Here is a 27,912-nt window from a genome sequence, read left to right as displayed (position 1 = left end):
CAGGGGAGCAGCTCCAGGAGCAGGGGAGAGGAGGTTTGGGTTTTTAGATATCTGCTGACATTGCAGCAGGAACAGTACTCACATAGCAAGCAGCAGCATGGCAGGCACAACCTCCATGATTCCACCAGTCACACGTCATCCCACATGCAGTGCTCGTAGCCCAGAACATGCTCCCAACCTCCACATCTTGGCAGTTGAAGGAGCTCCTAAGCCATGGGGGAAACCTCAATGCTGTGTAATGCTTGCTAGCTTCCCCCCTTGGGTTTACCTGTTCCCATCAGCAGTGTCTGTATCTCCCAAATGCACCTCCTATCCCCAATTACAGTCCCATGAGATGAGAACAGGTGGGATCCAGCCAGCAGCTCCCCTAAAAAACAGCTTCATTCCCCTGCTGCTTGGTGAGCTGGAGGAGATGAGAGATGATGGCCTTGAAGCTACACCCGAGGCTCCAGGGTGAATATTGGGAAAAACTTCTCAGAAAGAGCAGTGGTGCATTGGCACAGACTGCCCATGGAGGCAGTGCACCCTGGGGGTGTTCAATAACAGTGCACTAAAGGATGTGGTCAGTGGCGGGGATGGGGTAGGGCTGGACTTGGGGATCCTAGAGCTCTTTTCCAATCTTCGTGGCTCTATGAGACGCAGCTGCCCTGACCAGCCTCCCCCGTGAGCTGTGCCTGCGCGATTCAGGGGTTGCTGGGAGGCACAGGGATGTTTCCCATCCTGGTAGAGTCTTTCCAGCAGCTCCTTCCCTCCGGGATCCCCCTAGAGGAGCAGTTTCAGGTTGAAGAAAGCAGAGCTGTGCCTCGGCCGCCACCTAGCAGCGACCCAGCAGAGCTGGGGACACTGAGACAGCCAGCAGAGCTGTGCCAAAGCACTGCGCACTCCTTTGCAGTCTGCAAACACATGGCAGAGACAGCCAAGCTGCATCTACTTTCACCTGTGTTTCAGGACATCCCACCCCGGCCTCGTATCAGCACTACACACCCAGCACCCTAAGAGACAGCTCTGCTCTCCGCATCCACACGTGGGGCACTGAGGGATAAGAGAAGGCTGCCAGGACCACCAGCATCCCCAAAAACCACCATCAGCAGTGAAGGATGTCACTACAAACCAGTGTCAGTCCACACCAGCAGCACAGCCAGCTGCCTGTTTCACCAGCACCTCGATCCTGTCAGCATTTCCCCAAGCTGCTCAGAACTATCCACATCCTTCCCTCTTTCTGGGGGTAAGACTCTGAGCCAAAGGGCTTCAGAGTGGTGACTTGTGATTTTGGTCCATTTAGAAAGCATTTGGTTTGGACCAGGTAACCAGAAAACACACAGCATCTCTGCCAAAGTAGGTCTGGGCTGGATGAGCCAGTTTACCTTCTGCACCTGACACTCTCAATTTCTAGTGTTCTCTATCAGAAAATAACCCAGAAAACAGGTTGTTCTGCTTTGGACCATTCACACACTTGTAGGGTGGGAATGGGACTGCAATGACAGCATCCAAAAGCAAGTGAGCATGCAGCCAATACAGCAGAAACCAGCTGCTAGGGATGGGGCTACGAAGAAGGCAATCAGCAGCAGGAGGAAGGGTTTTCTGGGTGATTTAAGAGACCAAAATTCTCAAGAATATCTGAGACTCAATTAAGGCAGCATCACAGTCCCCGACTCAGAGCAGAAGGTGCCTGGGTTGAGCCAGGCAGTGCTGGAAGCAGTGCCAGAGACATACCGGACCACAAACCAGCAGGGGAAGGGGATCAAACAAAAACTGGCAGGGAGGGGAGTAGAGCAAGGGCAGAGCTCAGGTCTGGAGAAAGGCACCTATGTGCCCACAGGTTAGATAAAGCCAAGGCTCAGCTGCTCCTGGCTGGAACAGCAGGCTCCTGACCCAATTACCAGCTGGCTCTCTTCTCTATAACACTTCACAGCAAGCTTTTATCCTCACCATGAGGCAACAGAGTCATGAACCTCACCACTACATTAAGTCAACGCAAAAAAGACAGGACTCACAGGGCTTGAAAGAAGTGCTGAAGAGCTACCAAAAGCAGCAGGATGCTGTCTATAAGCAGCTGCTCTAGGTAGCGTGGCTCGAGGATAACTCCCAGAACTGAGTTCAGGGGCTTTGCCTTAGACTGAGCTGTCCTGGGGACAGTGCCCACATAGCCATTCAAGTCCCAGTGACTCTGGACAAACCAGGGCACCCCAAGATACCTGCCTGCACTTTTTGCAATAGGACAAAAAGCTACCAAGCAATTAGATTTTTTTGCACAGCCCAAAAGTTCAGCATTCCTATCCTTCCCTCATAGATGCTATTCCTCCTCCACAGGAGAGGAGCTGCCACAGAAGTAGATCTCTAGGAAAGAAAAACAGACGTTGCCCTCCTCTTTGGGGACGTGAGGAAAACAGAACTTCCAGGAGCATTCAGCTCACTCAAATCCCAGCTACAAAACCAAGCAGATGTTACATCCCATGCTATATGGGGAACAAGGATCCAGTATATCAAAATAAAACTGACCCCATCTTAGTGTTTGAAAGGACATAAAATGCTTTTTTTTCTTTTATTCCCTCCCAACTGCCCACTACTCAGGTCACAGAGATACACATCCAATTTTCCCTGAGCTCTCATCCCAAAAAGGCATCACAGTAACTGTTTTCCCACAGACATGAGAACAGAACTACCCCAGGTCACAGAAACCTGCCTGTCACACCAGGGAGAAGTAGAAAAAGAATATTCTGCAGAAATGTTCTCAGTTGAGAACTTTTATAAGATTGCAACGAGCAGAAAATCTAAGACAAAAAGCACTCAAGCCTAACCAGCTCCACTGCCCATGCAACACTGAGTAAGCACAAGTGTTTCATCCATTTTCATGCTAGAAGACAAACACTTTTGTTACAACCTCATGGCCTTAACAAAGGACCAGAAAGTCAGGCAACTTTTGACACTCCCTGTAGGGCTACACAGCTGCTGCACAATGCATAATCCCTGCAGCTCTCAACTTCTCTGCTTTCATCTCCTTTCAATGGCTTGATCCCTAACAACCACCCATTTTTCTTTTTTGCTCTCTGCAGTTTTACCCTTATCCACATTCAAAAATTATGACTAAACGGTGCAATTCCAAGAAAACAGTCATCTTTCCCTCACCAGTGCTCCTCAGGGAAAACTCCTAGGTCAGAATCAACTGGGCACACAGTTCATTCCTAGAAAGGAAGCCCTCACCAGCCACAGTGAGATACCAGCACAGGCTGCCCAGGGAGGTGGTGGGGTCACTGTCCCTGGAGGTGTTCAAGCAAAGGGTACATGCTGCACTGACTGACATCACCCAGAGCAGTCCACAGGCATGGGCTGATGGTTGGATTAGATGGTCATACTGGTCTTTCCAACCATAATGTACTTGAAGGGAGCACATAAACAGGAGGGGGAACGGCTGTTTACAAGGGTGGATAGTGATAGGGCTGGTATACAGCTCTCCTAACAGCAAGGATTGAGCAAGAGCACTGAGTTAAAAAAAAAAATAGAAGAAAACAATCACCTCCTGTACACAATGATAAAACCACACAGACACCGAGGGAGGGATGCATTTCCAGTTTTCCTCTCCTCAGGTTAGAACACAACCTGACACTCAAGATGTTCTTCTGAATCATTAAAGAGCAATAAAGCAGTACAAGACCAGTACAAGTATTTTCCTCAACTAAAAAAAACATGTGCTACAGGCACCAGGTACGTCTGAGAAGATGTCACACAAGTTTTTCAAACAAGTGCTTTTTAATTAAAAGAATGACAGCACGGTAATATTTCACTGCTCCACGGAGCCTTCCTCAGCAGCAGCTCCATCTGCTTCTCTCACCTCTTCTTACAGCTCCTTTCTTGGGCCTGGGAGCCAGTGGAAGTAGCCACGACAAGTGGCTAAGCGTGCAGCAGCCGCCAACACGGCAGACAATGTGGTAGGAGGGATGTAGAGCTTGCAGGACATCTCTTGCTCAGACAGCGCTTTGGCACTGCACTGGACAAGAGCAAGATTCTCAGGAAGGTTTTTGTTCTTCATTTTCTCATCACCTGCATAAGGAAGGAGAAGGAAAATATCTGCATGAATCTCTTAAGAGTTTCAGCTTAGACAGCAATATCTGTTTGCTGTACTTGATCAAGTGATTGCATGACTACTTCCTAGTGCAAACATATTGAATTAAACTTGAAAAAGATGAAATCCAAGAGATTCTCTCTATCTGCCCCCAGCTCTCCTCCCTATTTCCCCCAGAGGTGGGAAAGAAGACAAAGTGAATAGCTCCTATCTTGATGATTGGGGCCTCAACTCCAGAGAGACAGCAAACTGTTCTATTTCAAGAAACAAACATACACTATCTCAGGCAAGCTACTTCACTTTGGCTTGTAAATTGGGCAACTTGCACATGGGGGCTATAAATTCTTTCATTATTTTGAAAAAAAAAAAAACAACAAACCAACAACATACTACCCTCACAGACCTTTTAAGGTTAAAAAAGTGCTTTTCTTCCTTACAGCTAGAAGGAGAGACTCACTATGGAATGAACATAGCCCAATGTATGGAATGGAAAAAACAAAAACTTCAGCATGAAAAGAGTAGAAAGTCTAGGAACCACAAAAAAAAAAAAAAAAAAAAACAACCCAGAGAGAAAAACACCTCGATTCACTATGCTCACAGAAGTTAAAACAAAGCATTGCATCCAGCCATTTATTTTTGTCACAGCTCATCCCACAGAAATACCAACAAGTCCATCAGGTCTAGCAAAGAAGCAGCACTAGGATACTTTCACATTGACTGCAGGTCTCAAGGGACAGTAAGAGATTGCTCAGCTTTCCTGTACATTAAACTTTACTGATAAATCCATTCGTACTGTTACGGTTGTCCAGCATAAATGGTGCTGCCATAAGCAGAAGAGAGGCATGTAGAACTTCACAAGACTGGGCTTTGTTGGAAAATCCTTCTACATTATTAGGGCCATTTTGGCTCGTTTCTGCTGGTTGCTTGACATAGAGGAAGGAGAAGTAGTCTTCCAATGACTTGAAGAAGACAGTAGGCCTTAAGGACTCTCCAAGAGGATGAGGTGTCTGCAATTATATTAAAACAAACAAACAATAAACCCTCAGGAGAGGGTGCGATTAGCGCACACTCAGTTCATTAGCTGCCCTGACCTTCATGATCTCCCTCAGAGTTCATAAAGAACTGAAATGTCAGCAATAGGGTTTTTTTAAAAATACTGGTTATTACTTGCAACCCCAGCCAAAGGGCAGCTCTTCCTGCACAGTGAGCTGAAGAGTGGCAGATTATTACAAGATACAAATTTGCATGTCTTAGCAAAGAATTAACAGCTGGCTCATCTCTCAGCAGCCCCACGCAGAACAAGTGACTGTGATGACAGAGGGAGTTTCTGCAAGGGAGTGAGAACTGAGTCAGAGGAAGTTCCTCTGCGTTTTTTGTCAAAAATACAAATTAAATTTAAGTTCCAGAGGTGACCACCTACATCTCAGTCAAAGAACGGGACTGAAGCCAGCGTTTTTATTTACTGATTCAGCATGAAGCATGACAAAATAGTGAAACAGGCAAGCCGCGGTGCAATTCATCTGCCCAACTGTAGCTGTTCAAAAATTAGGTGCCTGCTCTCTAGGCTTCTTCTGCTGAGGCAGCAGAAAAAAGGCACCCACCTTCAGATGAGGTGAATCATCCACTGGTGAGAGAGCATTCAGATGATTAGCCCAGAACAAAACAGTTTTACACAAGGTGAACTTAGGAAGTTTAAGTTGGCCGCTCACAGGGCAATTGTGAGAAGCTCCTGAAGCAGCAAGGACAGCCTCAGGGCTGGGCAACAGAAGTATAACGCTGGTAGGATAACAAGGCAATAACTTGAACAAGTATGAGAGCCTAAGTAACCAGCTTGATACCATCAGCCCACTAACAATTTCTGCCTAACACGCAGTAAAAAACTAGAGTGCTAGAATAAGAAAGAGAAGCAACATTAAAAGGTAATCATAATCATCCCCTTAGATAACCACGCTGTCTTTGCTGGGGGACTCAAAGTGTCACTGCAACTTCAAGACAAAGAAGGAACATTCATAGAGGAAAGGCAGACAATGGAAGAGTCTATGAGTATTGGAAAAAGCTGGAATGCACACAAGTCATAAAGAAGCTGTTCAGAAAAGATAAAAGAGATAATATGCCCTAGAGTGCTGTGAGGGGCAGGAAATAAGGAAAGCACTATCTACACTTCCTCCTGATTCACGCAATTAAGATCATCACCACTATAAGCAAAGGATGAACAATGAAATCTGGAAAAGGGGTGGAATACCACCTGGCAACACTACGGTACCAACATCTACTGAGGCCAAGAGATGAACACGACACAGAGAAAGGAAAAGCTTCTGTTTGTCACAACTAGCTGATTAGAGCATTTCTTCCCTAGGTATCTATAGGCAGGATTTAGCTTTTCACCCCATGGTCTTCCCTAACAGAAGATCTTGTCACTTTCTCTAAAGCTTCTAAAGCGATTACAGCCAGGGGCAGACAATATGCTCATGATCCAGCTGGGAAATTCCTATGCTTCTATACCCACGTGGTTTCATACTTGCAGGGGAGTGCTTAAGTCAGCTCACAAGGAGTGAAAGAATGGCCAGATTTGATCCATGAAGTGCTGACACTGACACTTTATTCCATAATGCCCTGATGTACCAGTGAAACACTAGTGTTTCTGGTGCTGCTGATAATACAACAGCAAAGAGGTAAATGTACACCTCCGGGCCCATATTAATAGCCAATCGTTGTTTCATTGTTAGTAATTTAAAAAAAATTAAAGATAATCAAATTATCTACTATTTAAAACAACTCCATCCCAGCAGCAGTGGCTGAGAAAAAAAAAAAAAAAAAGCCTTACCTTAACCAATGCCATAAGGTCAGTGGAAGATTTATTTGTATCCTCCTGTTCGAATTCAGGGCCTTGGTCTGGAGTTTCGGAGTCATTTACTTCATCTGGAAGTGGCTGCACATCATCCCATTTCTCCTCTGTATATAGGTTCTGTTGTAAGGACACAACCAGCATGAAGAAATCAAGAGGCACCGGAGCAAATCTACTGAAGTACAAGCTGCTGAGCAATCAGATGGTATCACTCTGACAGATTAACAGAGAGAAGTTTTCCCACCCTGTTCTTTCTGAACTTTTGGCAACTTTAAAGGACAGAAGAACACAGAGGGAAGGGAACAGCATGAACAAGAAATGAGCTGTCACCCTAACTTCTTTCCACCACCATAAAACTAGTTTCTTGATTAAAATCATACTCTTCAAGAATACTGTCCAGTTAACGCAGCCTTCTGAGAACTTCACCATGTAGAAGTGTCCTTAAGTGGGAACTGAGGTGTGTGTGGTGGAGAAGCAGCAAGTTGTTAAGACCAACAGGGCAAATCTCAGGTTTGACCATGTCAAGAGTTTCCCTGCATTGAGAGCAGTTACAAGGAAATGCTATCTGAGCTGTAACAAGTGTCACATGAGACACGCTTCATTTCAACTCAAAACATGTTATGGCAATGGTGGTGGGCTTTTTTTGGTCCTACTTCCAACCTCTTTGAAAAAGTGCATGGTATTAAACCAATATATGTCAAACAACCTCTGGAGTTCATTCCGTTGAATGACAGTTATGCCACAGCCAAATGCCCACCTGATTACACAGTTCATCCTCATCCAGTCTGGAGCTTGATGCTTCATTATCTGTACCTACAGAATCCTGCTGCAAGCAAAGGTCTGGCTCCACCAGTTCAGCACTCTCCTGCTTTGCACTGGGCTGAACATACAAGGCTAAAGAATTCAATTCCTTGAACCCCTAATAACAAGCAAACAACAACAAAAAGCAACACACAGTACAGTTAAGAAAGCTAATCTCTAAATACCACCAATACCAGAAAGAAAAAAAAAAAAAGTGTGCTCCAGGCAGTAAAACTTGACTACCTGCTGAGACATATAATCCCAGCAGCATTTTTCTCATGGCTTTCAGACCCACATGGTTCTTCCCAAAACAGAGCCGACACATTCAGATAATGATACAAGTTGGCCTAACTCATAACCACTCCCTGGTGTATGATTTATACCCTGAATGTCTGTCCTAGGTAGAGCATGCAATCACCATGCTTTTGCTGTCCCACACTGCACATTTCACTGGCTAACTAAGATGTTTTTTAATCAAGATCACTTCTGTAATTCAGTTTGTTAATGGCATAACTGATCTTCAACGATGAGACCATCTTCCTATAAGGCACACAATGGATCCTACCCCTGCCCTGTCTTACAGCACCATATTCCTCCCACCTGACCTGGGAAGGTAAGTTCTCTTTGCAGATGTCAGCATATCCCTTATCTTTCAAGACAGAGTGAATGTAGACATCTTCCTCAGAGGATGTGTCGCACAGAAAGAGATGCAAAATGCCATTCACATATTCATCCACGATGCCCACAAGGACCTTTGAGTAACACAGCTCCTGGAACTGGAGAGTTGCTTCCCTGCTCCACGTATCCTTAAGAAGAAACAAGAATATGATGTTACTATAAACAGACTAGAATCCACCACCTGAGACTCCTGAGCACTCATCAAGGTGACAATTAGGCCAAGGCAGCTAGGGATAAAAATGCAGGAAAAAAAATAAAATAAAATAAAATAAAATAAAAAAAAAAATCAGGCAAACTTCCCAGAACTGAACTAAATTAAATTACCCCAAAGTTTGCGAAGCCAGTTACACTGAGAATGCCTTTTCACCATAAGTACCTATTTTCAAGTGCAGTCCTTTTATCTTATCTTTGGGGAGGGGGAGGAGGCGAATTCCTGGAACCACGAGATTATGAAAGTTAAGTGTCAGGAGTTTTTACAAAAGCTGCTAATGCCACGGCAGCAACGTGGATCTTTTGCCCCCAAAGCAGAGTAAAGTTTTTAAGAATGTTTTTAAAACACAAATTTGAACTAGTCTTTCCAATGCAGAGCATGGGAGCATGTTTCTCAGACTTCTTGACCATGAGATTCCTCAGGACAGGCTGACCTGAGCTTTGGCTTTTTTGATTGCACCAAACTCACTTAAAGCTTGGTCTCAGCAAATTTCAGAAGAGGGCTGAACCTACCAATGTTTTAGAAGGACCTTGGAGAACTACTGGAGGGGAAAACAAATGCTTGCTCATTTGCTTAACAGTAGCTATCTGTTTCTGAAACGATATGAGCAAGAATACTACAAGCATAAAGAAGAAACAGTGAAAAGGTTATCACTTGCAGAGAAGCAGTCGTATTGCACTGAACATAGCAGCAACAACTCTGCTGTAAACATTAGAGGGACCTGAATAAATTCAAATATTTGTCCTTATCTTGAGAAAAAGCCTCTCTCTTCTTGACAGTTCCTATATGTATGTCAGTAAACAAAACTGCATATGAACACACACCTCCACAGGCTTCACCCATGCCAAGGAACACGGGATGGCCTGAGCTGGGAGCTTCAAGTAGCACCATCTGCAATATAAAACAAAGTCACGCCCATTAGAGCAATCTCAGAGCAAAAACAGTCAGAAGAGCAGAACTTACTCCTCTTCTGGGTTTTAAAAATCAACTTAGGAATAAAGAGTGGATTTATGATTAAAACCCAACAGTAACTTTGGAAAATATCCAGGGAACAGGCACAGAAAGAACTGCACTAACAACTGATCTCTTATGCCTTCCCTGACCCAAGCATCTTTCTATCATAACCCCTCATGATTACAAAGTTATGGACAGAGAACAATGACTTTTGAACCAAACACTGAAGCATAGAAAAAAAATATTACATTGCAGAGTCAAACAAGTACCTCTGACACCAAAAACGCAGCCCATTTCAACTGATAACTACTGAAGAGAACGTTTATATCCGCTCATGGAATCTAAAATGAAGATGAGCTCCAACCTCAACCATCCTGTGATTCTGTCAACCATGTGTAATCTACTTACTTGAGGAATCTCAGCCAAGACTTCTGAACAATGCCTACATTCCCATAATCAGGGTAGAACACCTCCACTTCTTGGTCACTGATCACACGGTGGATGATAACCCGGTACCACCACTGCAAGAACATCACACAGCAAAGCTGTCCAGGCTGTACCGAAGACTCAGGCATGATGTAACGATCAGAAACAAGCTTATTTGAATAACAGCATCTGCAAAACATCATAAGGAAAGATTGTGCTTGGAAGGATGCAAAAGATGAACACAAAAATACACAGGACTTCAGAAGAATCCCGATTTCTCAAATCTCAATGACACAAAATTTCAGAAGATGTTTAAATGGATGCTTTACATCACTGTTCTGCTGAACTTAAACTGAAATGATTATAAGAAATGCAAACCTGAATTTCAACATTTGAATGTCCTCCCTGGGGTCCAATTAAAAAGAGAATTCCTTAGAATGACTGTATTTAGCCTCTAGTCATTAACTTTTAACATTATCTGGCTAAATCACTACCTATTATAAATCAGATTTTGGAGTATTGGCTACACATCATCTGTAGTATTTGCCTGCAGAATATATAACTCCACTTGTATGTGCCCCGTGGACATCAGGTGCTTCCTCAACACAGTTAACAGCAGTTATAGAACTGCTGTGCTGGAAGAGAATCTCAAATGCTTAATGTAACTCACAGTCACTGAGGCTTTGCTTGCTTTCAAATATACATTGTTTGCTCTGAAAGTAATGCCTCCTATTTATTTTCACAGTAACCACAACAATACACAACACCACTATTGTGGAATATTTACCTCTGACATCGTGAGCAGACACCATATAGGAGGCATTACTTTGAAGCAGCCCTTGTACATAAATGGCAAGTGCATATTACTTGTTGCCTTTTGACAAGTGTTGGAAATGGAAGGAAAAATTTTAAAAGAGGTGAAAAGGAAGATAAAAATTTCCCTTCTGGAACCTTTCTATTCTTTTACAGTTTAGAGCTGTCTAGGACACACCCAAGCAACTTTCAATTGGTACTAATCATATTTTTGGCTTGCTAATTAAAAGAAATGGATAAGCATGATGAACACATTTCAGACAGCACAGGCATCTCCATTTCAAGTTACCAAACCAGCTGCAACCGTAACTAACAAGCTGGGTGTCCTGTTCTCTCAGTACAAACACAACAGGCAATAGTATCTATCAGCACAGTGTTCTCACCTCATCTCAATCATGAGATCCCACAGTTTGTCAGAAGTTTCTGCGCTGCAGACATGGATGTAGAACTCACCAGGAGAGACTATTAAATTCACAATTACTCCCACCAAGCACCTTGTCTCCAGTGGAGGTAAACTGCGAAGTCTTCTATCCTGAACTGCGTCTGGAGGGATGTCTGAAGTTACCATCATTATATCCAGCCTGGACTGTTCTAAATCTTGAGGCTACAAAGAGATAAGAAGGAGTTGGTACTTACATCTCTTCACACACTGAGCATACATGAATAACTGCTCCAGTAATGTTTAGAAAAGAAAAAGACCGCTTTGCTTGGAACCGATGAATTACTGAATATCAGCAAATCCCACCAGTTATGCAAACCTGCGTTAGAACTTCCCCTGTCTCGGGAGCATTCATTCTCTCTTCTCCTTAAGGGGAAGAATGAAGAAAATCAGAAATAAAAGTAGTACAACAACAATACTATGCATTCCCACAAAGAGAAAAGGAGCTAGAGTCATGTCCTGTATTGAGACAAAAAACAGAAAACAGCTATTGCTATGTTTTTTAAAGTTTGCTGGATTTTACTCAAAAGATGCTATTTTCTATGCTGTGACCATGAAGGAGTATATGATTGAACCAGGAAAGCTATCTGAAAGTAATTCAAGTGTCATTTTCACACTAGAGCTATTCCCCAAGGATAAAAACTAATAAGATCTACAAATTCTGTTCTTTTCTCACTCAAGAGATCTGTCTGTGAATGGCTAGTGCAGCTTACAGTTTTTCGTGGAGGGGAACTTTAATCATACATAAGCTACTCTCTCACTGCCTCGAGAGCTTTCTTCTGCAGCAGTGCACAGCATTCCTCCAAAGATCAGAAGTCAAAATGATTTCATTTCGACCCATAATGAACAGACTGTAAGTTAACACTGTATTATACAACAAGCAACAAATGGGAAACATCTTCCAGCACATATACCTTCATTTATCTGGCTAATCCAACTGCAAGCAGTGTTTTTTTTGCAACACTGACTCTTCTAAACATTTTTTTCAAGAAGTAGGTAAGTCTCTCCTTCTACAGACAGAGCAAGAGCCAATGCTCTTGAAGTTTTTGAGTTAAAATTTTTTTGAGTGAAACATTAAGTTAAATAGCAGCTGAGGAAATGCCTGCCTGAGCAGCAGCTCAAAAAAAAAAATCCATGCCATGGAAATCCTTTAAGAAGTGCCTGCGAACAGTGGCATTTCTGAGGGACAGGTTTGCTCCCTAGAACATCGGTTCATACCACCCTGTTATGGGCATACACTATCTTTATAATCTAGTTTACACATCAGTAGTGACAAAAGACATTTCCATGAATGTATAGAAATGTGCACTTGTAAATATGCTTTAAAAAAAAAACAACACAATAAAACAATAACAAGAGAAAGCAACAAAACACTAAAAGTGAGCCCTGCAATATATTACAGCCTGTGAGACTGGCTAATCCTTTCCCTAAGACAGACAGGCAGCTGCCACAGTGCTGTGAATGACGCTTCCCTCAGCTGTGGGTGAGAAAAGCCGCTGAGAGCAGCAGTTCCATACACCTCTCCCCTTCTCACAGCCAAGTGGACTGACTCAGCCCGTGCTCCTCACGTTATTAATTTCCCTTCCATTATTAGCTTCTCGTGACAGGATATTGGGATACCTTATAGCAGGGCAGGGATCAGATCTCTTCTTTCCCCTCTACCTTGCAGCATCCTGATGAACAAGCATTCACTGCATATCCCACATACCAACTAGCTTTCCTCCCTTTTCTGGCTTTTTCAAAAACAGAAGAGCAAGCTTAATATCTCATGGGGAACACAAGTTGAACAAACACCTTTAATGACCTAAGCAGGATAAGTCTTTAAACAGGTTCCCATTGTGATATGAAGGCTCAAAAACCTCACTTGAAGTCAGGGTTATCACAGTCCTCTTTTTCTTTTTTGCCCTTCAGACTCAACAGGCAGACTGCACTTGATTCAAGGAGAATTTCTGGCTGCTTCATCACACCGATCTAAGACTTCTTTACAAGCTCAATGCTGACTGCCAGAGAGTTTGCTTTAGGAACGTGAAGTCCAGCTGTAACCATCAGAAAGATCAACATGATGGAAAGGTGATACAAGAGGTGTAATGACAGAGGGACTAATGCAATAGAAAGGCATTATAAAGGAAGGAAAAAGGACTGCTCACTCATCTCTGAAGATCTAGGCTTGCAGGGGAGAGTCCACAAAGGAGGGATCTCCAGAAATAAATACTTGCACAGTGGCTGTCAGCCCTTAAATGAGGTCTAAGAGAAGTATGGCCAGGCTTTACCTCTTCCTGTTGCACAGCTGAATCACCTTCACCTGTGCTCCCAGGACTGACCAGGTCTTTTCCCCAAGTGCTCAATCAGTGGTTCAGGCTGTGACTGACAGTTACCATACACCAACTCAGTCACAGACTTCCAAATTAATTGCAAAAACCACTAAAGTCAGGAAGAACTCCTGGGATTCTTTCCCTGCACTCCAATCCTCAGGTTGCATGCAGCCACCCGGGAAGCTTGGCAGAGAGAATTACAGTAGGAAGACTTTCTTGAGAGAAGGAAGGCAGGAAAAAAAGAAAAAAAAAAAAACCAGAGGTGACAAATTCACCCAACCTATTGGATCCTCTGAACTGCTCCTCTCCATCTCCTTCTAGAAAGACACTGTCAAACAAATTCAAAACTCTCAAAGCCCAACAAGAATGACAAGGAATCCCCGCAACTTCAGACAGTGAATAAAGTCTTACTGGTTTCCTTTTGTAAAAGGAAAAAAGGAGACAATTCTTTTTGTGCCCCACCTGACCACATTATTTAGTCATCTAAGTGAAACTTTAGGAATCAAAGTCTCCACAAGAATCACCACCCAGCTTTGTCTTCCTGGTTAACTGGACTGAACACGACACTTAACTCTGCCTACAGCAGCCCAGGAAATTCCACAGAGCTGATCTTCAGATCACTAAGATGTAATAACAAATAAATACACAAAAGAGTATCGCCATAACTATCAGGGAACGAGATAATGTTTAACTGACCTTGGATGGTCTTTAACGCAGATGAGAAGACCCGAAAGAGAAGAGAAAGACTTAGGTTAGGATGGCATATGAAGCTACATACCCGCCTGGAGTCTTGCCACTTCCAGACTTATCTAAAACAGGTACTAAAATTTTTGTAAGCAGCAGCGCATCAACAACACAACCTCAAAAGTAACAAAAGTAAGCAAAGAGCCTCCAAGCAGGGATTAAGCCACGAAGAAGCTACAGATCACTCATCCAGCTACTCACCTGTTTCAGGCCATCACCCAGACCTACTCCTTGTGTGTCCACTGGTTCTGACTTCTCTTCTGCTGCCTGATGGAAGATTTCTGTCTCACAGCTGGGTTCCAAAGGAGGCAGCTCAGCCACGGGTGCTGCAAAGACAATAACTTGGCTATTATTCTTTCTTGGACTGATGCAGAGTTACATATTAAACAGAAAACACTTGAAAAATGAAAGCACTGGTTGCATTTTTCCAATCTCTTGTAGCATTCAGTTACCACATTCACAAACTTTCGCTAGAGAGGCATCCTTCATAAATGAATTCTACCTAGACAAGTCAGGAATCCTGCAGGTACTGTGTGCAGTTTTCTGCCATGGCTGTTACAGGAACAGTGAGTACACACACAGTCTCTTCTGTGGGATATTATAGCTTAATCTTTCAGAGTAGTATTAGTAAATTTTCAGTCTCAAGAAGTGCACTGAAGGGCTCCAATGACTTGTGGAGCAGGGCATTCAAGAGATCCTTCTACTTTTGTTATCTGCTGCCTGCAACAGTTAGCATTCCTTGTCCTCCACACAGGTTCAGAAAGCTTATATTTGGAAGGTAGATCTCTTCTTTCACCTGCCACCAAAAACCAGTGGCAACTTGAAGAAAACCTCCAGTTAAGCTTTCTGCTACTGAGACAACTCCTTAAACTTCTTCTGCAGCACCACACAGACCTTCCTTGTTAAATCAGAAGGGAACAGGGACTGTTAAAGCAACTGAAAACACAGCAACATCTACCAGAAATACGGCTGCTTGTCCACAATGCTTAAAAGACCTACATGTTTCCAGCTAACACACAGCCTTACCTTGTGGCATCTTCTCCTGCTCTATCTCACTTGAGGAGCTCTTTTTCAGGGTTATCAAGGAACCTCCTCTTGTCTCCTTAACCATAATTGTATCAGACATGCTTTCGAAGACTTCAAATATGGAGAAAAATCCATATTGCCTGTACTGGAATGTCCGCTTGAAGCGTGTGTAGTACGCATTGTTGAAATCCAAGAGCAGAAGTGGTGAGGAACTCAAGAGATCTTGCAGCTCCCTCTTCACTGCTGCTGGCAGGGCACGAGTCTTGCCCTTTGGAGGCAAACCCCGCTGATTCTGAGAGAGAAAAGCAGCCCTTCCCTTCCTAGCAACACTCCGTGCTTTACCACTTGTTTTCTGTCTGGAAATCAGTTTGGAAATATCTTTGGTGGTCTCATCTGCAACAGCTACAATAGGAAAAAAATATTAGCTATTTATTAGCTATTAGAAGACTGGAATAGTAAACCATTCAAAGCTCTATGTAGGCAAAGCTATTCTTTCCACTTTTCCCATTTCCCTTTTTAGAAAAATGTCTCTTCTAAAAGCAATCCCACTAAACTATGTCCGGATTTTAGTACAGCAAACACTTTTCCTTCCCCTCTGCAAAATGGACAGAACCAAATTTAACAGCTAATCTGCACCCTCATCCCTATAAACCCATTCAGAAGGAAGGCTGGCCAAATGCATGCTGCATCACAAGAAGAAAGCCAGCTGCTGTAGGTTTTGCTGGGAAACAGTGAATGGTTCACTGCTTCTCTCCTGAATTACAGTACAATCTCAACACAGCTTAAGAGCATCAGGATGTTGATGAACTGAGTCTTGTTTCAAAGTGTCTATGAAAAAAGAATCCAACAGCCACCTCAACTCTTTGAAAGGGTAGATAACAGCAGGGCAAGCAGAAATGGTTTTAAGTTGAGGAAGAGAAGGTTTAGGTTGGATGTCAGAGGGAAGTTATTTACAGAGAGAGTGGTGAGGTGCTGGAACAGCTGCCCAGAGAGGCTGTGGATGCCCCGTCCCTAGAGGTGTTCAAGGCCAGGTTGGATGGGGCCCTGGGCAGCCTGATCTGGTATTAAACGGGGAGGCTAGTGGCCCTGCATGTGGCAGGGGGGTTGGAGATTCATCATCCTTGAGGTTCCTTCCAACCTAAGGCATTCTGTGATTCTAAGCTTCACAAAACTACAAGAAGCTGCCAACAGCACTCAAAAAATGGCTGTGTTTGTCCACCTGTTCTCCAGGTTCACCATCAATCCTAATACTCAAGCAAAAACAACAGGTCAGAATCACACCAAGAACTGGTGTAGAGGACCTCTCTGGAGGTCATCTGGTATACACACACCCCAGTAGCTCTGAACTAGAGCTGGTACTGATCTTCACTCATCTTCCTCACCCACTGCCTTTCTGTACTCTTAGCCAAACAACAGGAAACAGCTAAAACAGAAAGTGCCAGAAGTACCAGCAACAGCGGGGAACCAGAGACAGCCTCTGGGTGGGCACTTTCAACAGAGCCCTCACTTTGGGGCACCACTTCACCACCACTTCAAGGTGAAGTAACTCCAAGCAATCCTTCTCTACCTGCAAGGAGGAAGGTCTCACCTTTGAGGAGAAACCCTCCATTGCCGTTGGGGCAGATCCGGACCACTCCTGGCATGCTGGCCACCAGCTCCATGGTGGAGCAGAATCCCAGGTCACGAAGCGGCAGTGGCCTGCCGACCATGGCTAGGTACTCCTGCTCCAGCTGGGCCGGGGTGAGGCCCTCCTTGGCAGCCAGCAGCTGCGACCTCACCTCCTTCTTCAGCAGCTCCATCAGCTGCGCCTGCTGCGACATGTCTACGCTCTAAGAGAGACAAAAAGCAAGCAGAAAACACCTCACGCCACGACTGCGAAAGGCTTTTTAACACATCACGACTGAAAGCCGGCAGGGCAAGCTCAACACCGCTGCAACATCCCGGCCCCGCCGCCTCAGTCACGACGTCAGAGGCCGCACTGCGCCTGCGCGCTCCGTTCCCGCCCTTTCGGGCAGAGGTGGGAAGGCGCGCGTTGTTCCTCACAGCTCTGCTCCTCGCAGCGCTTCGCCAACCGTGCGGCGCTCCCGCTGCCCTGCTGGCTCCTCTATCCTCTCCCCCTACCCTACCTGCTCTGTAGGACCGGCCCTCGGGCAGGCAGGGAGCTGCTCCCTCAGCCTTCACTTGGCGGAGCAGGTGTGCTTCCCTTCTGACAGGAAAAGTCAGACTTACTTGTTAAAAAAAGTTCTCTTTTCTTGGAAAGCAATATTTAAACTCAAATGCCAGCGTTAGTCAGGGTGGTCCTGCATATTTTAGTCCCATCTGAGAGGAAAGCCTACAGTGAAGTGCTGTGAATGTCATAAAGTAGCTGTTTTCCTACCGACTTCCATCTGGCTTTTCTTGCTTATGTTCATCACTGCAGCAAGCTGGCACATCTGCCCCCCTGCTTCTAACATTCTGACTCTGGGCAGCCCAAAAACCTGCAATAAAACAGGAATCTTCTAAGAAAATGAGATCAGCACCTCCCCGGCTGCCTTCTCCGCTCCCTCCAGCAGCTCCTCCACATGGCACATCTGCCAGAGGCTGAGTGGGAAATCCTGAGATCAGCGCTGCCCGACAACAGGGTTGTCAGAACTTGTATGTTTGAGCCTTGTTAGTGTGATTTCCAGTCAGGTATTGGTTTCTTTCAGACAGACAGTGACACAGCATGATCTGTGGCACTCTTTCAAAGGTTTCCACAGATGGTATCACGGTCTGTGCCATGTGGCAGCTCTTTCTCTGGTAAAAAGCTCCCATGTTTGCACTGCCTTGCTTTTGCTGTGCAAAATTATGAAGGCATTTTACACACAAACTCTACTGGCAATTTAAAGATAAATTCAATGTCTCTTTGCGCATCATGCTCAGGAACTGAACTGGGAATTTATTGTGCTGAACACTCAGACTATTTGGGATTTTGAGAGTCAAGCGTCTTCTAGTTCCTTTTAGGTTGTTTTTCAACAGCTTTGTAGAAACCATCTATTAAAAATCATCAGAGTGCTTTTGATTGCATTTGATTTCCAAAGGCAGGAAGACACAAACAGAATGTCTTCCTGCAGTTCACCCTGTTGAGGTCTAACATTCTGTATCATCTCAACAGCCGTGTGAGATGAGAGCAGAGCAGGAGGGAAACAGCTTGCTCACTTCACTGTCCATTTTTTCTAACAAGCTTGTGATAAATTTGAACAAGCCTCCTTGATCTGACACCTCCTCTTCTCTCCTCCCCTGCCTGGATTTTCTGCCCACAGCAATAAATTCAAGCATGGATTCGTCCCACTCCCACAGGAAGCTTATGCTCCTCAGTGCAGAGAATCAGATGAGGATGGATAGGAGATCTCGAAGCTCTTCCAGAGAGTCCCATAGGAGAAAGAGAGAGTCTCCAGCTACACAGAGGAAACGGGAGAAGAGGGAGAGAAGCAAAGAAGCCAGCAAAGAAACAGGAGATATAAGGCAGGAGAAAACAAAGGAGATTAAGAGCACTGTAGGCACTGATGGTAGGGTGCACACATCCACAGTGGTGGACGTGGATGATGTGATATCTGATGAAGAAATGGAGGCAATGATGTTGCTGGACAGCGAGCATCAAGAAGAAGGTATGATTTATAGAAGGGAAGGGGCAGAAAAGCTATGGGCTCTTTGACACTTTGTGGGTGACAGTGTCTTTGCTTTCTGCATGGTGAGTGTTATCATCCCTTGCATAGATGTGTAATTGTCCTCAAGACAGATTATGGGAAACCCCAGCCAGCTTCTACAGTCAATATAGGCACATCAGTGCTGTCTAGCAAAGCAATGAACTTTGAAACAACCGGTTACATTCCCAACATCATTTATGCTTCAGTTCACTACTCCCCATTTTTTTTTCCTGCTCTTTTCTCATTATTTTCTTGCTTGTCCTCCTTTAGGCAGACAGAATTAGCTTTAATGCCAGTTCACAGCCCTAAGAACTGTGCTGTAGGGAGAATGCTTGAGGCGTACAATCGTAACTCCCTTCAGAATAGCCTCAGAGTGCAGCTCTATTCTCTCAAATGTGGCTAAAATCCCATTCCAAAAGACCCTGAGATCTTTTAAATTCCCCAGAGGACAGGGGTACTTCAGGCTGTGTGTATTGAAAGTTATGCTTTATTTACAGTCTTTCTGTTTGCCATTAGCTTATCTTTTCAGACAAATTTATGTGATTTTGGGGTCAGCCAGCAAGTTGCCCATTCTGAATATTTCAGTGCTGCTTGGTTGCCATATAGATCTACTGTGAAGAAGGCAAAAAAAAGGAGAATTAAAATTCGTGAGCCTGTCTTGGGAACTCTTGGCCACTTAGGGCAGGGACTGTTCTTGAAACACAGCTTGAGAGAGCACTGAGTAGGCAAACACCAAGTTTAGGCAGAGGACCAGCAGAAGCTGACCTGTGTAGGCAGTCGTCAGGCCATCTGTATTTTGGGAACTTTCCTATCCTAATGGAGTCATGTTGGATTTCCCCTTAGGTATGAAGTCTCCCGGTTTCAACATCTGTGAGTGGCTTCTGACTATACTGTCTTTCCTGTTCATCATAATGACTTTCCCCATTTCTGTCTGGTTCTGCATGAAGGTAAGAACAGGCATGATGTCTCTTTGGATTTAGTATTTGGTGTCTGATGTGACTGTAACCAGCATGTGTTGGTCATAAGCATATAGCTTAGGTTCTCGTTGTTAATCAGTTTGCAGGTCTGTTCACTTTTAAACATAATCTTCAGCTCAGACATAGCTGTGTTGCAGCAGCAGAGTAAAATAGATTTTGTGTTATAAATTTAGAGGGAGGTTGATCTTTCAATTAATAGCAGATTTTTCCTCTTCTTCCAGTTTTCTCTGATTTATAGCATGGTTACAAGTTGATATATTTTGATTACAGCTTCTCAGGAAATAGATTAAGCTCAAGGTGTTCGAATTCAGCCAAACTACAAGAAAGCAGAATGTTGGCCTCATCCTGGGAAATACTGAACAACTCCAGCATGGGCTGCTCTCACCTAATCACAGACTGATTATGTGCAAGCCAGCCATCAGTTGTGGGTCAGGTTTTCTTCTGGGGTAAAGAGGCTTAAGAACAGTTGACTCCACTAACTCCAATCTGCTGAAATCTTCTTTTCAAAGGACTTTACCAGAACAGAGGTCTTCCTCTCACAGCCCAGTGAGTTTTTTTTCCTAGTCCTATGCCTTCCACTCCAGCCTAGCTTTTGTTTCCCTCTGCAGGTAGTGCGGGAGTATGAGAGAGCCATTGTTTTCCGGCTTGGGCATCTCCTTCCTGGCAGGGCCAGAGGGCCTGGTAAGATGCTCACTGAGTTCCCCCTACCCATATTGTTCCTCTTCATCACGCTCTACCAAGGCTCTTGTTCTGGTGCCTTCCAGGCAGGTACAGTTAACCAGGAGACACGTCTTCTTAGGTCCAGCAGCTTCCAATAGCTTTTCCCAATACAGAAGCAGACTCACAATTTGAGCCTATATATTTCTGTTCCTTCATAATTCTGTACTCAATCCCCTCTACTGCTCCCTAGAGCTGAAGAAGCAATTTCTCTGGTTTTGATGATCACCAAAAGACTTTCTTTTCTTTCCATAGGTCTTTTCTTTTTCCTTCCCTGCCTGGACACATATCACAAAGTGGACCTCCGCCTCAAAACCCTAAAGATCCCCTTCCACCAGGTATGACTACCATCCCTTCTTTATATTAATTCTTGGATCTCTTTATCTGGTTGTATTTGATGACAGCTCTGATTTTGCATTGATGTCAAAAAAAACAGCTTATGCTTAAGATAGTGATTCTGGTTCCATGTCACAAGATACTATTAAACACTGCCAGTTCTCAGGATCTCACCACAGATCTTACATCAAGCCATCTCTGCAAAGCCTTAGCTGCTGGATTCCTGTGACTGTATGAGAAATGTCCTTTATCTCTCTGCCATTTTAAAACCATTGCTTTTAATCCCATTCAGTTTGACAAGCTTTAGTGGTAACCAATAGGAAGTGGCTGGGCTATGGATATTGGAGTAGTTTTTACCCATCACACTGAGGGGTACATACAGCAGGGACAGGAATGCAGACTAAGATCTTACAGTGGCGTCTCTAAGTGTGGCAACTCTGCTCTTGTACAAGTCAGGGAAAGGGCTGAGAGCTCACTGCTAACTTTGAAACTGGCACCTTACCTAGCCACAGTCCCACAGGTCAAACCTCCCAGTAGTCCTGTTGTCCGTGCTGCTGCCTTTATCTAGTACCATCACCAGGTTCCCTCCCATGGTGGAAAGCAAATGCCTCTGGGGATGGTACTCAGCAACTCCGAGCACATAGCAGACAACAGGAATGGACCAAGCAGCTGTGGGCCGGGAGACACACTAGGATGTTCAACTGCTCGCAGTCTCTTGCCCAGCAACCAAACTGAGGAAACAGACACAATGATGCTGTACCAGGGAACTGAGATCCACAGGTGATGCAGTTTGCCTAAGGTCAGAGAGTAGCAGAGGTGGCAACTACAAAGATGTACCCATCTAGCTAGTCTTCCTCTTTCCCAGAGTTGTGTACTTTTCTGTGCTACCTTAAAGTTGTCAGAACCAGATCCATCTTCTCTCATGTCTTCTGCTTAGGTGGTGACTAAAGACATGGTTACACTGGAAATAGATGCTGTCTGCTATTACCGTTTGGAGAATGCCTCTCTTCTCCTCACCACTCTCACCAGCATCTCCAGTGCCATCCAGCTGCTGGTGCAAACCACCACAAAGCGCCTCCTGGCACACCGAGCCTTCTCTGAACTTCTGTTGGAAAGAAAGAGCATCAGCCAGGAGATAAAGGTGCTTCTGCAGCTTGGGAGAGGGTAGAGCAAGCGGGGAATTAAGGCTTGGAAGATAATCAGTCCTAAATCATAGACAGTATTTTGCAAAAGAATGTAGTAAGAACATGTGCCTCCTTCATTGAAAAGTGGGAGATTTTTCTCTTTTTTAAAATCATTTTAGGGGAAGGATTTACAGTCTGGGTCTCACAAGCATATGTGAGTAGTAGCAAACATTGTGACGTGAGAAACGTGAAGAAACCCCTTAAATCATTTTCATCAGTGCTCTGCAGTACCTCAGGTTCTGTGCTTATTCCAGAGAGGACTTTCTCATGAGAATGGTTTTCTGCAGTGTGAGAGAGATGCCATAAACCCTGAATACACAGGATCTTCATCAGCAGCAGTTCTCTGTGGCCACAACATGCAAACATTATTATACCACTCAGGAACTGAATGTTTCCTATGGAATTGGATTGGTTCTACAGTCAAACCAGTATGGACTAGCTAAATCATACTAAACCCTCAGGGCAAATACAAATCAGAAGTGAGGAATATAATTTTTATTTCAGAGAGTCCACGCACAATATATAATAAATCCACCTCACTGCCTTGAATTAATGTTCCTGGACTTCTAAGTCCCTCTGAGGAGCCTGGACAATGGCCTGTGTTCTCCTTGTGCTCTAAAATATCTTCCTCTTGACAGGTGGCTTTGGATGCGGTCACAGGCTGCTGGGGGATCAAAGTGGAGAGAACAGAAATGTAGGTAGGAATTGCTGGTAGCAGAGACTTCTTTGCCCTTTTGCAAGTATCCATTCTGCCGTGCTCACGTTTATTCTTTACCGTTGGCCCCTCCCTGCAGCTATTCTGCAGCTCTCACTTCCTTGTTTTCACTGCCCCTTTCAAACCTCTGTCTCACATAAAACCTTCATGAGCAAAGATGTTACTTGCTCCTGCGCTGACAGCCGAATGCAGAATCCTTAGCTGGGATCTCATCAACTCTTCTGCAGGCAGTTTGTACCCAATTCTGTTAGCCTGAGAGTCACAGCAAGCAGTGAACCTCTGCGTCCCACTCTAGATCAAAGGCCTCGGTCTTAACAGTAGTTGGGCTCAACTCTCAGAAGCCTGTAGAGAAAGGTGGGACTTGCTCATCTCATAGAGGGCCATGGAAGAGAGAGCCAGGCAGCAGAGAAGCACATTTATAAAGAGAAGGAAATTCCTGTGGCTGTCTTGAGAGCAGTCTCCCAGTGGATCCTCTGATATCTCACAGACTTCATAAGCCTAAACTTCAAGCTTCAGAGGCACAAACATAAAAGGCCTCTCTGTTGCCTAGTGATTATGTACATCACTAATGATCTAGTTATCATTAGAATTATTTTCTAGTGATTCCAGATTAGATATGTACAAAACCAGGCTGGAAAAGAAAAATGGGAATAGAGGTAGAATGCTAAAGGGAGTTATTTATAGAGGGACACACAGAGAACAAAGGATGTTTGCGAACATCTCTGTAGAGGCCAGTATATGAGCCCATTCTAAGCCCTTGTGGGCCAGTACAGGGCTGTCAGATGAGCCTAGAGCCCTTCTAATCCTTATCCTTCACTACCACAGCAACAATGTGCAGCTGCCTGCTGAAGTCCAGCAGTCCTTGGCCGTGGAAGCAGAAGCCCAGAGGCAGGCCAAAGTGCGGGTATGCGAACACTGAAGACCTCCCATCTCCTTCCAAAGCATCCCTCTTTCCTTTCCCCCACCCTAGTTTGAGGTCCTTGGAACGTATCACAGTAGGATACAGCTCTGGGAAGATCTGTTCAAGATCTTCAGATCCTGTTCGAGAGCTATGTCAAGCAAGGAGAGCTGCAGTAAAAGCATGGGCCAGCACAGTGGAATCCCAGATCTGGTCCCTGTGCACATGTCAGAAAGACACATAAGAGGCTGGTGTCATCCCTGACCCACAATGCCTATGAGAACCTCTCCCTTCTCAGGGTTTCACTCTTGCTTAGAGACCCAGCCAGGAGGGTGGAGCTGGGCTGGCACCACTGTCATATACCTCATACCATCCTTACCCTGGGTTGTCTTCCATATCTTACACTGAGCCTAGGTAGGATTTGTGTCCAAGTACCCTTCTCACAAGCTTAGCCTGTGGGCTGCCCTCTCCACATGATTTTGCAGCATGGGTATGCCCAGTTATAAGCTCTGCTGGAACTAGTAGCACCCAAAGTACGCATAGCTTTGGTTAAAACAAGTTAAACACGAGGTGTAGTATATGCCACGATCAGAACAGCAGAAATGTTACAATCACAGGGACCCCAGAAAATTTGTGGTGGCAACCTCCCTCTGAATAAGTAGCCTATGCCCCTTACTCCCTACCTCACAAATTCTCCTCCTTGGTAGGTGATTGCTGCTGAGGGGGAGAAGGCTGCTTCTGAGTCCCTGCGGATGGCAGCTGAGATCCTGTCCAGTGCCCCTGCTGCTGCTCAGCTCCGTTACCTTCATGCACTGCACTCCCTTGCTGCAGAGAAACCTGCTGCCTTCATCTTACCCTTACCTTTGGATCCCACAAATCTGGTCTCTCCAGCTACCCGCAGCCCTCCAGGAGTGAGCAGCATCATCACAGACACCCCGGAAAACGTGAAAGACAAGAAGGACTCACCTATGCTGTAAGAGTTCTCCCAGAAATAGTTGCCATAAGCACTGATTAATCCTTCTCAGAGAGGAGCAAGATGGCTGGTCTACGGGCAGCCCACCAGCAGCTACTGGACTGGAGACAGGAGGGAAGGCAGCCCAGACCTGTAACATAAAAGTAGATTGTACATGAAAGAAGCTTCTGCTTGTTTTGGAAAGGGAAAAATATGGAGCACAGCGAGCAGTGTTGGTGCATATGTGAGCAGGGGACTGAGGGAGAAGTGTCATCCTTCCCTTTCACATCAGCTGATGCACCTTGACACAAAAGATCCCTGGGATCTGATCTGTCCTACCTCATCACATTGGCAGGAAAGCCTAATAGCTTTTGTATGTTTAAACACCTCCATTTCCAAATGAACAGCCTGTCACACATCATTTGTTACAGGGAAAACCCCACAGTGGGATAAAAGAGGCAGGCACAAGTTGCCTCCTAGGAGGGAATATCTTATCAGAGGGCATTGTTTTCCAGTGGCTCTGTCCTTGCATTCAGGCTCTTGGGGTTTTCCCTTTTTTTTTCTTAATAAAAGCAAGTCCTGCAGCTGGGCGGTAAACAAAGCCATGGCAGAAGTTCTTGGATAGGAACATATTCCTCCTCACAGCCCATCTGTGTGCTGCATCCTGAGAAAGTGGGAGTGGTTGGCTGCTACAGATGGGATCCTTGCTAAGGTGCCTTTTCCTCTGTGTGAATTGGTGGGAGAAAGACAACAGCCAGGCAGGTGGGGGTGGGAGCCTGACAAGTGAGGGAAATGGGAAGGGGCTTAGCATGCAGGTCATTTGGTAGGTGCTGCCAACCTGGTTCTCCTGTGACAAGAGAATGAGCCAGGTCTTGTCCATGGTGCACTGGATATAAGATTTCAGTTGCCACCCATACACTTACATATATTTATATGTATATTATCATATATATATATTTAGGAGGCAACCAGGATGTTTAGTCCTAGAACTAGAATAGGAGAAAAGAAGGAAAGTGGCAATGCTTGTTTCTTGCTTGACGCTTCTCAGCTTTGTAGAGGGAGGAAGGCAGGCTGTGCTGCTACGTGCTTCCACTGGGTGGTGAGACAGGACAAGATCTGAGCTTGTAAACCTCTGCTTCCAGCAGGACTGTCTGAAAATATAAGGAAGATGATCCATTTAGCCAACTCCCACTGAGCCGAGAAGTGGGAATCCAGCACTATGCAAAGAGCCAGCTAAAAGCCTTGAGAACAGTTCTTTTGTCCACTGCAGCCACGTTAGTAACTTTACTCACAGGGAAGGAATGGAGAAAGTCCTCAAAATTCTTATAAAATCTTCCTTGCCAAAAGCTACTTGAAATAGCTTTACATACTGTAAGCTTTTACCCTGATAGACATGGGGCATTGTCAAAGGAAATAACACAGTGCCCTTGTTTTCTTTGCTCTTGGTTCCTTTGGGTGGACATCAACTCTGCTCTTCTCCTTTTACTTGACCTGCAGCATCTACTCTTGCTTCCAAGCAGATCTCCCCTGCACAGCCTTTCCCAGACCAACAGCTCTGTTGTGCTGTTGGCCAGTAGAGGCCAAAGGAAAATTTTGGGTCCCCTGCTCTTAATCGCCCACAGTAGTTTCCCATCATCCGTGTGCCTAGCAGGTGTGGACCAGCCAGCTGCTCACTCTTGCTTTTTCACTCATTTTTCTCAGTCTCTCTTGGCCTGCTAGTTACATTCACACACTTAGCTCATACCATTAATTAGTATGACTTCTGCTACGTGCAACTGTGTCTCAAGGATGGTCAGTAGGTACTGGTTTAACATTTCTGCAAGGGACAAGGAGTCTGCTTGAATAAGTATCAAGTAACTTTGTATTTAATCAGCTCTTTCCTCTCCATGAAATCTCTCAAGGCTCAGTGCTCCCATGTATCTCACTCCACTAGTATTTGCTAGTCTTCTTGCAGCAGGGACTCTCAGTAAACTAGCCTTCTTAGAGGTGGTTGAGAAGGGAAAAATAAACAAACAATTAACTTGTGAACTTAGTGATCACACTGCATCTGAGCTCCAGATGTAACCTCACATCCAACTCATTCTCCCACTATAACTCTCAGGAGATGGCTGGCTGCAGGATGCCATTGGCTGCTGCTCGTACGCCTGTATTAAAGCTCAGTAGTGATCTAGACACAGAAAACTAATTCTGGGAAGCTCTGTAATCTTCCACTGATGAACACAAGCTTTATATTTACCTATCTAAGGCTGGTTCTGTTTTTTTCTCATGATGGTGGAATAAGCCCCTGCTTCCCAACTAGAGCAAAAGGGTATAATACCACACAGAGTGAGCTGCAGCTGATCCTCTCTCTGAGCACTTCTCTGGCTATATTTCTAACTTCATGTGAAACAATCCAACCAGACCAAGATTCCTTGGCACATCAAGGACCATCTCCTCTGCAAGTAATGTCTAAAAGGAACAGTGCTTGGCCAAAGACAGGTGGTATTAGGCCAAGGCACACATTACCCTATTTGCCTATTACTTCTCATTTGCAGAAGCCAGGTGCATCTTTCTTCAAACATGCAACTTTTCTACAAAATTGCAGAAAAGGCAAATGACAGCTAATTGCATCCTCAGTTCCAAAGAATCCTTGTTCCAGGAGGATTTTCTCTTTAACGTATACAGAGTTGGCAGAAACTTGTAATTTTACCTTCAGGAGATATAGACTCAAAACCTCAAAGAAGGAAAACATCATTTAAAAGTGTGCTTCAGTGTTACTGATATGTGGTAGGTTTCATAATAGAATTTACTCCAGGGGAATTGGCAGGGGCTGTGTGGAGCAGACGTGATTCTTGACAGCTTCAGTACCTGCTCTTCAGAGCTGAGACTGGGTCAAACCTCAGAGTCATGCCAAATCCAGGCAGCTGCTGCTGTCCTGGCAGAACTTCATAACCACTCAGACTATCCCAGGCTGGCGCCTGCCTGAGGCAGAAGCCCTGGGTGACCATCTCTCTAGGTGATTTGGCTTGTTCAGATTGTAGGGGTACTGCACATGGGCATACCAGCATACAGAGAAGGTGAAGAAGCTGTAGAGATGCTAGAGCTGTGGAGGGAAGTAGAGGACAAGCACAAGACAGGTGTGAAAGTGGTAGAAGCAGCTAGAAGAACAACGTAAGTGCC

The 27,912-nt window shown here is 44.8% G+C and overlaps 2 protein-coding genes across 4 annotated transcripts; one reads left to right on the top strand and one right to left on the bottom strand.

Annotated features, from left to right (window-relative positions):
• Window positions 1-3,728: 3,728 nt before the first annotated feature.
• TDRD5 (tudor domain containing 5) lies at window positions 3,729-27,904 on the bottom strand. Of its 3 annotated transcripts, XM_085231631.1 has the most exons (13): window positions 25,093-27,904; window positions 24,768-24,904; window positions 16,898-17,138; window positions 15,310-15,711; window positions 14,485-14,609; window positions 11,172-11,392; window positions 9,958-10,164; window positions 9,420-9,486; window positions 8,312-8,512; window positions 7,663-7,824; window positions 6,885-7,025; window positions 4,854-5,067; window positions 3,729-4,038 (listed from the first exon to the last, which is right to left on the bottom strand). In XM_085231631.1, exons 3-13 carry the CDS (start codon window positions 17,127-17,129, stop codon window positions 3,836-3,838), a joined length of 2,175 nt encoding a protein of 724 aa, XP_085087757.1. In that variant the 5' UTR covers window positions 17,130-17,138; window positions 24,768-24,904; window positions 25,093-27,904; the 3' UTR covers window positions 3,729-3,835. The 3 variants fall into 3 exon arrangements, with proteins under 3 accessions (XP_085087757.1, XP_010714091.1, XP_019474158.1); XM_010715789.4 differs by lacking the exon at window positions 25,093-27,904 and having other exon boundaries at window positions 24,768-25,081; XM_019618613.3 differs by lacking the exon at window positions 4,854-5,067 and having other exon boundaries at window positions 3,934-4,038.
• Window positions 18,632-24,902, top strand: NPHS2 (NPHS2 stomatin family member, podocin). The gene is made up of 8 exons (XM_085231632.1): window positions 18,632-18,935; window positions 19,818-19,921; window positions 20,560-20,632; window positions 20,924-21,006; window positions 21,942-22,145; window positions 22,827-22,882; window positions 23,729-23,807; window positions 24,509-24,902. Exons 1-8 carry the CDS (start codon window positions 18,635-18,637, stop codon window positions 24,776-24,778), a joined length of 1,170 nt encoding a protein of 389 aa, XP_085087758.1. The 5' UTR covers window positions 18,632-18,634; the 3' UTR covers window positions 24,779-24,902.
• Window positions 27,905-27,912: the final 8 nt, after the last annotated feature.

Source organism: Meleagris gallopavo, chromosome 10 (genome assembly GCF_905368555.1).
Source record: "Meleagris gallopavo chromosome 10, MGAL_WU_HG_1.1, whole genome shotgun sequence".
NCBI lineage: Eukaryota > Metazoa > Chordata > Aves > Galliformes > Phasianidae > Meleagris > Meleagris gallopavo.
Note: the sequence above shows the minus strand (reverse complement) of the source record. Positions and strands in the feature narration are given on the sequence as shown.